The sequence below is a fragment of the Opisthorchis viverrini genome (assembly GCF_000715545.1).
Source record: "Opisthorchis viverrini unplaced genomic scaffold opera_v5_149, whole genome shotgun sequence".
Classification (NCBI taxonomy): domain Eukaryota; kingdom Metazoa; phylum Platyhelminthes; class Trematoda; order Opisthorchiida; family Opisthorchiidae; genus Opisthorchis; species Opisthorchis viverrini.
Genome location: NW_008751804.1, coordinates 1,053,049 through 1,064,833, shown reverse-complemented (window position 1 = coordinate 1,064,833; position 11,785 = coordinate 1,053,049). Strand labels below are relative to the sequence as shown.

The 11,785-nt window shown below is 42.9% G+C and overlaps 1 protein-coding gene across 1 annotated transcript in view; it reads left to right on the top strand.

Moving 5' to 3' along the window:
* Positions 1-11,039, top strand: part of T265_14149 (hypothetical protein) — a gene marked incomplete at both ends in the record, with an annotated part of 16,363 nt that extends 5,324 nt beyond the window's left edge. Inside the window, 4 exons of the mRNA XM_009172218.1 lie at positions 4,839-5,066; positions 5,861-6,021; positions 8,116-8,208; positions 10,563-11,039. Coding sequence (XP_009170482.1) covers positions 4,839-5,066; positions 5,861-6,021; positions 8,116-8,208; positions 10,563-11,039 — 959 coding nt within the window. The remainder of the gene's footprint in view (positions 1-4,838; positions 5,067-5,860; positions 6,022-8,115; positions 8,209-10,562) is intronic.
* Between the last annotated feature and the right edge of the window lie 746 nt (positions 11,040-11,785).

The window sequence follows — 11,785 nt, the reverse complement described above, 5'->3', positions numbered from 1 at the left end:
TGGCGTATGTAGCACACTAATCTGGAAGACTCGGCGAAATCTGAATGCAATTTCTTAAGGGAGAAAGCAGTTCTCGATCTGTGCAATAATGAAGAACATTCCACAGTTTGATTACCGTAGGATATAAATGCCATATTGACGCATGTAAGCATGAAAGGACACGACTGGTGTGATATAGGCTTTCTTCCATCGATTGGTCACCCCAGCGCGTGTTTGAGATTCCGAAGGTTTTAACCGGCCAAGAACCATCGATCGGATATTCCGTTACAGTGTAAACTCATGTTGTCGATTTTATTCCGCATCACTACCTTGAGAATAAGCCATACCCAGAGTTGAGACGATTGCTCTATACACCAGATTGATCGGTCATCTGCAATGGGTCTAAGGATTGGTTCACCGTGATAGAGAATTATTATCAAGTAGCGCTCTGCAGCGTAGCTCTGTGAGATGTTTTGTTCTTCACGGCGTTTTGTTGTTATGGACAAATTTCGGTGTCTTTGTCATATGCGACCTGCAGCCGGCCTTCGTATTCATATACTTAAGCACAATTCGGGCTAAATGTAGATTGATGGAGGGTCCATGCCTGTCGATTGTGTTTCGATCTCAATGATGATTTAGTGTATACGACTGAAGGCTCTCCCGGAATATATAGTCACCAGTTAAATCGACTTTGTATATTTTATAAATCTGGGATAGGCGAAATGTCATCATTCCATGTTTAAGTGAACCGCATTTGGATTCTGAGTATCTTTTGTATCTTGTTCGATGCTCAAGAATGCACCATCAGTGTGTTCTTGTGAAGAATTGGTGCTCAGATCATTGCTAAAATGTAAAAAAATCCACCAAAATTCATGACAAAGAGAAACACAAAGATACTAATTTGGATTTATTTTCTTTCTGGACTCTATAAACATCACTCTCCAAGAAGGATCACCGATGCTTTACTTCTGATTAGATGCCAAGCTTTTTCCAATGAGTGTTCTTCAAGTTCCAGGGAAGCTGTCTGACCGGTGGAAGAAAGCTAAGATGTTTTTATCAGTCATGTTATTAGTTAAATCAAGTTCTGGGTCGATTAACATCTTTACCGCTGCCCAGGGAGACCGATTTTATTGGTCGACTCTAAGTCTTATCTACCACTAGACACAACGGCCATCGCTACTTTTACTATATTTGCCTATCCTTCTTTCTGAAAATTTGTTCATGATATGTGTACGGTAAATTACACATCCATGTCTTAATGTGACTCATTTTCTCTCTTCTTTCTGAGGGGAATTTTCACGATAACTAAACCAAGTTAGTTCTTGTAGAATGTCTACCTCCGTCCAATAACGCCACAAGGGTTGAATGTCATTCACTAGACGATAGTGTAGCAAACGCTGTCACAGTTTCTCCTATCAACATGCCGTGAAATCGGGAACAGTATAACGCACCCCACCGGCCCAGCTTTCTATAGGGTTTCAGGTGCGGCATTAACAAGAATACTTGGTCAGTTATAGCAAATTGTGGCTATTCGAAGAGCTGTAATGAAGGTCGTTACCGTCACTGTGGCGGCTTCTGTGTGAGAATTGAGGGGTTATTAGTCGGTTCATTCAAATGAACTTACGGGGACGGCCAAAACTGCATGCCGAGAAAGCAGAGGGTCGTCAGACTACTAGGGTGGGGCAAGTAAACAGTTACGAATGCACTTAAAAATACCCGAAAGACAAAAGGGATTACGAACAAAGGGTAGTTAGCAGGCGCTTAACGCTTTATTCGAAAACGCTTCCGTGTCAAAACATCAGAGTTCCACAATATCACAGTTTCAAGACGTCAGTTTGAGTATGCGCGAAGTGAAAAAGTCAAACGTCAGCCAGAAATCGTATGCAGTGTGGAACGAACTTAAAGATATCCTGGGCCGGATGACTGTGAACACGTGCTGAGCGAAGTGACTTTGATCATTTGGTTAGTCGCCGAGTTGCTAGCTGGCTGAAAATCCGTCCCGACAATCCCTGTTCGATTCCAGGCGAAACAAACTTCAGCCAACGGAACTTAACCGTGACGGCAACGATCATGGAGTAGCATCTGTTTCCGGTTCGGCCTGTTATATCGAACTACCTACTTGAACACGTAAATCCAATGGGCAATGCCACGTGCGGTTTGCACTGAGCTGCATTTGCATCCAGCTGACCGTCCTGTACCCGGTGTAAACTCGAGGAGACAGGACAGGAGAGAGGACAAGGAGATCGTTCTAAAGTCATTAGCACGCCGAACTGGTGGCCTATAGTAGCCTATCCAGCTATGTACAACTTGACAATCGAGCCCTACAATGCGCCTCGTGGGGCGCACCACTCAGGATACATGCAAGTATATAGAGTGGATTTTAGGTTCAACTAGCTGATAACCTCTGGAAGCTAAGGCAAATTCGATAAACTTACATTATCCACCGTTTTGGTGATGAACCACTGTGTCGTCTGGTGGCTGGTCAATCTAATGTGACAAGCAAAACGCGGCCACAGTCAATGAAAATCTAGCTTGTTCAGTGTCTGCGTTCGATAGTTTTGAAGATATTTTGTCTCCCACGTTTCAGTCCTTTGGCTTGAAGTTGGCGATCGCTGAACAGACGAACTCCAGTTTATATTGTTTCTATCCACCCTGTCTCGTGTTTCCACTATCCATTTAACGAGATCTACGTCGGCATCTCTTAGACTTCCGACCAGAGTACTCAACTGTCGAAACTCTCATATACTGGTTCCCATTTCTTCGTATTCAGCTTACCACAAAAGAGCTGCCTTGGAATTTTGTTGCCTCCCATTAGGCAAGCGTGTCCTATATACCATAAACGGTTGAACTTTACAATGGCCTCATTTCTTCACAACACACCCATCAATCTCATACTCGTTCAGTCCAGTGTACATTTAACATCCATATGTGAAAGCTGCCAAGCTCAATGAACAGATCATCAGCCACCAAGCTGCTCAAGTACCTGGTTGTGTTGGCATAGCGTCGGTGTTTCATTACCATACAAAAGGACAGACAACACCATTGCCCTATAGAAGTGCAGCTTTGTCTTCCTTCGCAGACTCCGATACCCTGACACCTGAGTCTCGAGTTTGACGAGAGCCAAACCAGACTTCACAATAGGATATCTAAACTACCTCTCGTTCTTCGGAAAGTTGTGTCGGTCACTTGAGTCGTCAACCGCCCGGTGGGCACTCACGCCAGAAGCCAGCCCGCTCAGCTCAGTAGACTGAGCCTCTGTAGTTGTCAGATGGAATACTGTTTCCTTTTCCCTGGATTTAGGCTGGAGTTCCTCCTCCTGCGAAGTCGTAATAGTTAGTTTGGGAAAGTTCACTTCCGAGAGTTGAATCACATTATCTGAACAGCTGTGCTGCAGACATGACTTCTCCAGCTGTTGTGCTATCTCGCAGCTGTATGTTCGCTCGCCTTATCCATTTTATAGTCAGAGGAGAGTGCAGGAATAGTTCCATCTCCCTTTGAGGTAGCCTAATCCAGTCGACACTCACATGCTGGTTTGGCACTTTGTTGAAGATCTTGTAACATATATGCGATATTTCTGCAGTTAACGTCCGCTTTGGCCCGTGTCAGCTTCCTGGAGGGTTCCGGTGGGTTCGACGCTTGGTCCATAGATGGCTTTAACTAAGTCGTAAAGTACTTTTTGCTTCCGCCGACCAGCAAGTTCCTCGATCAACTAACTTTTCCTTCTTCACCATTCGTCTGCCTGAGTTGCTTAATCAGATCATTTCGAGCATCATTTTGCTGCAGTTTCTTGACTTGACTATCCGGATAGGCAATAAAACCCAGGAACAGCTTCCTTTTTCCAACTACCAGCTCTTTTCTATTCTGATTGCTTTCATAAAATCAGTCACAGCCTCCCGGGTGCAGTTGTCCGATCTTCTTGACTGCCGTTATCATCATCCTGTGCCTTAATTTTATTACTTGTTGTATAAATCATCACCAAAAGTTTATTTGGGCACTGAAGACACAGGAACAACGGTGTGTCGTTGAACACGGAAGAATAATGCTGTTTAACAGTAGTCTGAATCGACATAAAGTTTGGACATTTTGATTCCTGAAAGATACCAACGCACACAGTCAAGTGTATTCAAGTGAAGTGTATTCACCTAACTAGAGCCCAGATAAACGACACATCATCGTCCCTGAAGGGAACTAGGTAACGAACTCGTTTGGCCAATATATGCCTGTATTGAGATTACCTAGCGTTATAAGTCTGTTCAGATTTCGTCCATTTCGAAAGCTCTGAGCATCCGCCAAAAATAACTGCAAACCAGAGATCCAAATTAGTTCCTGTTCTACGATTGCAGAATTACTGCTGATGCAAAGGCAAATGGAAGTTTCTAATTCCTTTAATCCATACTATTACCATTGCCAGCCTAGTACAGTCATGTCTACAGTCCGGACAGCCTGCTGTTTCACCCTGATGAGTATTTGACCTTCATGTCAATTAAGCTGTTCGACTTGATAACCACAAGTGTGCACACCAACAAACTGCATACGTACCACGTCTTCGAATGAAGTGTATCTAACATAAAATTTAAGGTAACACTACTGGGATTAGACCAAACAACGCATGGCTGTCCTTGAAAAAAGCTCGTTTACTTCCGAATAGATACCGTCGCCATAGTACTCTTATCATATTGGCCCTTAGAAACCGCCTTCAAGAAAGTTTCAAACAGATACGCTTGTCTTGAGTAATTTTTCAGGCCAAAACCTCACAGCTATGCATTCTAGGTTTTTTTAGGCCAAAACCTCACAGTTATGCATTCTAGTGGATAACAAATGGTAATACGTGCAACATTACATCTCATAATTTTCTCCAGACGGAATTCACAAACCAACGTCTGAAGCGCCAACCGTGAAGAAAGCTCAAAAGAACGTCCCTGTAAAGTCCGATGTAACTGAAGATGAGCAGTTGGTGACCGAAGACTCTGTCAAGGGCTCGTGGCCCTTGCAAATGACTGAATCAGCAATCTCTTCAATCGTAAATGACGAGGACCTGGATGCTAGTCCAGATTCTGCTCAAGGAGCTAATCTAAAAGATATATCGCGTAAGTCGATTGTGCACGTTTGTGTTACCATTGTTATTGGACAGCATCACTACCAACTTGATCTCTATCACATACTTGAACACCAAACTGAATTGGTGTAGTTTTAAATGCTTATTGCACCTTCAATACAGCCACATACAGACTCAGCCTTTCTGTGTAGAACGAGTGTTTGTGAGTACGTTCGGCCATTATAATGCTAGGCTTCATGAATTCGATCCGGCTCACAAGCGATATAGGTTCTGTCAGTGTCAAAATCATGACTGACTTCTGTTTAGTTGACCAGCCTCGGTTTTTGAAGCACCGATATGAGACAGGCACGGTCGTTGGGAAACAAACAGTCCACATCCTGGGATCTATAAAGTAGAAGTGGTAATTTCAAACCACTTCGAAGTCTTGTTTACCCTGGCTGTATCAAACTGATGAAAGAAACGTGGTGTTTTAAATTCTTGCAGCAGAGATCCAAGAATTTGGGCTTTTTACGTCCTTTTCGAGCATAAAAAGTTTCTCATTTTTCGAATATGCCTGCCAATCGCGAAAGCCCATGTTTTGCTCACGCTGATGTGTTGGGTTCTGAGAATACCCACGGAACACGGTCACAATGAACAGCATTTCTAGTTTGTCGCTTGCTTGCGGGATCGAGTTTACAAAATGTTGTGTTCAGCCGTGCTTATAAAAATGATTCAACAAGGTGAAACCCTTCTAACAACTCGTACCGTGTTTGTGATGTGCTTTCAGGTGTAGAAAAGCACGTGATATATTACCAAAGATGAAACTTGCTCTGTTTCTGTTTACAGCAAATGACTGGAAGGTGTCCATTACGACCGTGTATGCCGCGAGAAACTGCAGTGTTCTCCTAGTGGTGTACGGTTTCCAGTCCAACTCTGGTCCTATTTTAATTGGACAAACAGGTGATGAGAAAGAGCTGTTTCAGGAGGATAGCACTGACAACTTCATGGTGAGTTCTCGCAGATAGAGATTCTGGCCTGGAAACTAGTGGTTGGGATTTTGAACGGATATTTTTGGAATTTTTTACTGGTAGTGATTTAAAAAATTGTGATCATGTCCGAACCTGAATGCACTCAACAACCAGTGTCACATTCGAGTGGACTTTATGTGTCCATACGCAAGTCTATCGAGGTAAACTCAATATAGGATGCCTGAGTTTCACTCTTGTCCGGTGACTCGTACGGCATAATCCTCAGCACGATGAAGCTCGGCGTACGCTTGCTTATCAAACAATATACACAGATATACATGATTTTGTTTCACGAGTACGATTAGATGCCTTTTGAGCGCTTGCAATAACGGTCTTGCTTGACTACAACCCAGGCAGGCGCTATAAGCCTGCGAAACCCGGTACTATGCTGTCAAAAACGTTTGGTACGAACGCCGGGTCTGCCTTGGTCGTCTGACACGAATCAGACGGTCAAAACACTCAACGGCCATCTAGACTCTCACAGCATCCAACTAGATGTGACATGAGAGAAGGCTCAGACAACCACTCGTTCATGTTTCCACGTTTTGCATTTCACTAACCAATCTTCGCTGCGTAGTTCATTTTTCGCTCCTATTTTAACCATTAGATATGTAATGACCTGATAGCGAGATCCCGAAAATATTAATTTTCGTCACTGTGCTCTTTTTTCAAACAATCGGGATATTTGAGCGAAATGAATTTCAGCAAACAGTAATAGTGTGCGAGTTGCGAATGACGTTTCGTCCATCCCGCATCTGTTGTTTTCTGGTTGAGGAAGCTCTGTACTAGAGTTCAGCTTGTTCGGGGAGTTATACTACTTCTCATTAATGGGAAACTCACGTGAAGGAAAAACAGCGTGGCGAATACCATGTTGTAGTGAGGAGTATTCATGAGAATTTCCTCTTCGAAAAAATCGCGTCTAAATAAAAGTTTTACTCCCAAAGAAGAAACTCAACAGTCAGTCCTAGCTACTAGAATCGACCTGACTTGGTCGGCAGATTAACGCGAGTGAGGCGCTGTCGGTTGACGTCATACAGAGTCATGCCATAATATTAGTAGCTGGGTTCGTTTTTTTACCGTTACTTCCCTTTCCTGAGGTTCACTACCACGTTGTGAACGTTCCGTTACAAATCGGTACCTTCGTTATCATAGGTGCGTTGCTGGTTGGGTAGTTCCTCCTTACTGGCGTGTGTGGTTATCAAAGAGCATAACGATAAGTCGTTGTGATTGGTTATGAGTCGCTTTGCGTAGTCCTTGTTATCCACAAATCGCATACTACTTAAACAACCCACAATGGAACTCCAGTTGGAAACAAACCAAGAACTCTACGAGAAAGCTGCTACTCAGTCAGTCACCCTTGCAAAACCATTTATAGCTAAGTTGGAAAAGTTGGAATACCCAAACATTTACACGCTGATAGCACTCGTGATCGATGAGACGTTTGCAAATTGACTGCCATGTCCGGCAATTAGATCAACACCCAACGCCGTACATTTGTCGTGCCGAGTTTAGAAAACGATACTGGGACAAGGTGGAGAATTGGAGAATGCCTGTTGGTCGAATCTGAATGATTTTGAGAGCACATCCTGTCTTCTTCTCTAAGAGAGTACAAAAGTTAACCATTCCTTACGAGTCACATTTCTGCATTTGACTGGCTCAGTTACAGACGCACTAGGCCACCGAAAAGCGGAAAAATTCACTGCGGTAAAAGCGGAAGAACTCGGACAGCTTTACTCATCTTCGGCTACAAGGTTCCCGTCAACCACGAGATTAGATCTCATTATTTACGCCTCTTAAAATAAAAACATCTCGGACAAGAAATTCACCTGGTGCAAATGATCGTGTTTGTTCGTTAGATTTCATCCACAGAAAAGTTCATTCCAGGGTGTCCATCCCGCAAGTGGCCTCTTTGCGGATGATTTGCATGCAAGCACTTATTCGCCTGAAGATCTGATCCGTGAGATTCTTGTCGCGAAGAAAAATAAACTGGCTTGTGGTAACTAATGTGATGATGTCCTTTTGTTTGCGCAGCACAATATTAAAAGCCGCCCACCATTCTACTCTCGACTTCAGGTTGTGCTTGAGAAACTTGAGCCAATCTTCAAAGTTCGACTAGAACTTAGTCCTTTGGATCCACAGGAGGCTGTTGAATGGGAAATCCTGGAAGTAAGTCTCCGTTTCTTGTACCACCAGCCGACCTTCAGCCTTCAAAAGCGTTTCCAAGCTCGCCTTCCTCTTGGCGACTAAAACAGACGTCCGATAAAGAAAGCCTTCTTTCTAGGAGTTCGGGCAATATGAATAACATTAGCATGTTTTCAAGGCTAAAACAAAAACAGAAAAGTGCAGTGGAATTGGTGGAGCGTATATGTCATTGACAGACGAGGTAGGCAGAGCCAATAAGTTTGCTCCGCATTTATTCCCAGATTGACTCGCTGCGTTTGATCGAGAAAGTAGGGTGTGGTTTAGAACCAGTTTTCAAGAGCCATATATCTGCGTGGTTCATTTTTAGCTTGAAAGCGATCTTCCAAAAGATGGATAATTCTCAAAAATAGTGGATTTTCTTTCTCCCTTTCTCCAAGAATTATTTTGGTTCATTCCCATAATATTGAGGACGATATTTGTTCACGTTAGAGTCTTGTTGTGATTGACGTTACCGAGTAAGATCGTTTGAGTTGATTGTGCGTTCAAATAATATTTCTGATGGTGGCTTTTTATCAAGCCAGAGAATCTGTATTTATCCAATTATTCAACTATGCATGGGGCCGCCGCATTTCCATTGGTGGTTCAGTATACGAGGTGACAACGGGTTTGCTAAGCTGTTAGTTGCTACTACTTGAACTGTCCGAATTTTTCGCCCACAGGGCGCTCCGGTAATCCAGCGAGTTGATACGTCTCAACCCAATGACCACTCACACTGGAGTGTCTTGGTGAGTGCTCCCGAGCGAGAATAGGCTCTATACGCTTGAATCCCTACAGTACAGTTACGCAAACGGGCAAAAAAGCGCAGTGTTGTTGACTCGAGTAAGAACAACAGATCACTGCAATAAGATCATTGAATGGCCGGAAAACATAACTTCAATTGGCTGCTCATTGGAATACAAGTAGAAGCTCAGCAGAGGGAATCGCCGTTACATCAATGCTATTATCATTGGTAGTAGTTGCCATTCCATTTCGAAGAATGGGGAGAGTTCACCTTATTTCTACGGTTTTCAACTTAGTCCGGAGCATTTTGATCAGGTTATAGCCTATTTTGATTTCTTACTGCTCATTTTAACCTAAAAGTGCTTAATTGTGTCGTTTGTGACTCTTTCGCCGGATCAAGACAAGTATTGACATGCCCTTTGACGCTTGTTGACAGCAGCACACTTTATAGATAATTTTTAATGTCTGGATGATTCCGATCTTGAGGTTTTTCGTTCCACTCAGAGTGACTAAATACTACTACTAAGTGCTACTTTTGTGTCAGCAACACTTTCATTTGAAGAATAGTATGAACGGGGGATTCAGCTGAGTCTCTCGTAAAAACCAAAATGCTGTGTAAAATTATTTTATTCCGAAAGTTTTGCACATTTCGGGTTTAAAAAGGCCATGAGCACCTAACTGATCAGCACGGAGAAAGATGCAACCGGCCATGGGCTGTTAAATAGATTTTAGCTTTATTATGGATAGTTTTTTCATCACCAGTTTGTTAGCTTAGAGTTTTTGTACATGGTACAAAACCAGTAGTTGTCATTGGTACCCACTTCACCCAACCACTAGGTTTAACAATGCAAAACAGTTCTAATTTATCACACGAATACTTCTTGTAAAATCATTGAGATTTTTCTGTTTTTTTTTTAGTGCAACGTGAATTACAGAGTGGGCGCACTAAAGCGCCCACAAACTGCTCACCATATTTTCCAACTAATATAGTTCATTAGTATGCTGACCGGTACTGCTGAAATGAAATTCTGGTCGCACAGAAACAGTTGTCATGGTTTTCAGACACGCAACAAAACAAGGCTTAGGGAACTCATGCGGGAACCGCCCGAAATGTTGCAACGGCACCTTTCCGAACATTTGCTGGGTAGGTCACATTGGCTAAAATCTAATGATCTCATTATGTCGTGAATTCACGTGAGATGGTTGCGTGTGCAAAATCTCTCACGTGATCAAGTTCGTTAGGCAGCTGACCGACCCAGTACACTGTAACGTTATCAAACATCGGAACGCAAGTGGATACTCAATGAGAAAGCTAGTTTTTGGCAGAAACCTAAATTAAAGTTCAATGTACTCATGATTCGACGGCAGACTGTAATAATTGGGTGTATTTGCGTGGAGATACTGTGCTATGCTGGTTGGCCATAGTTTGCTCTCTAGTCTGCTCCGCTGCCAGCAACCCTCTATAGAGAGCTTCCAGAAAATCTGTTTGAGGGGGCTTAGAGAAAGGCAAAATTGAATTTTCATATGTTAAATAACACATTATTACAAAGCACAAGAGTTAAAACGTACCACTTGGCACATATTTCATTCCATTGTAGGTTGTCCTAGAGAATTTCGTTAGTGGCGAAAAGCGATCGTTTGACTTCAGTGGTCGACCTTTTGGGAGAACTTCGACCTTTTGTCAACTTGCTCGTGAACAGGTAATGGATGATCTAGCCATTGAACTAAAGAGTTGCATCGCAAAAGGTTTGCAATCTGTGGATCCCGAGGACTCCACGAAACTAGATGTGGTTTTCTATAAAGTGGTGCTGGAACTTCGTTCCGATGCAGGTTGGACCGAAAGCCAGTCGTCATTCGAACCTCACGTCAGCTTGATGGGACGCTACGGAGATTGCGGTCGTCGTATCATCCCGTTGATTGCACCAACTTCAATGAGACATATGGAAAACGAGAATTTATGGGTATGGATTCATCTTTTCGCCTTTGATTCTGTTTTCACACTTTGGACCTATAACAGTGATGACTCATCAACGTTATCATCTGACTCGAAGATCGGAAAAAATGAGGTTCCACGTTAAACCAATTATCACTTCACTGGAAAAGACTCTCATCAAAGACATTTCCAGTGCTGAAACCGAGCACTTTCTAGCTAAAAGCTGAATTACCACTAAATCAGATTGAAAATATATGAAAACATATAACATTATATAACACACAATAGGTAACACTAGGTAGTCGGAGTAGTTTGACTAGTGAGTTCCTGTTCTACAACGCTATACAATCCAAGCAGTTCATGCCAGCACAATAACGTTCCGATATACCTGTCGTTCCGATGCTCAAAAAGTAGGTTTCGAAGCTGTCAGCGATGCAGTTCATGGTTCTGAGACCTCTACCCCACAGAAGTGTAATTTCCAATCGGTTCTCTCTCAAAGGGACATTCTCTTGTGCTAGGGATTTCCATGCATGGATCTTTGACTGAGTGTTTTAGGGATTGATTTTTATCTGCACGGATTATGCAAACACAGAGATGAACGTACTCACGACCATTGCTAGACACCAACCAGGCTGGGATGATATGACCCTGTATAATTTGATGAACTTCAGCAGCCGAAAGTCAAGAATGATCAACATCCGGGTGTTTTCACCATTTTCTTCCTCTGCACTTTGAATGTTACGAATACGAGGCTGTCACCGAACTTACGAATGTCATACCTATTAGAGGCAAGCATATATTTGTACCATTCCCAGCATATAAAACTCGGTGAACAAAAAATAATTATAAATACTGACAAGAGGTAGCAACCCACTTACTCTAGCTTAG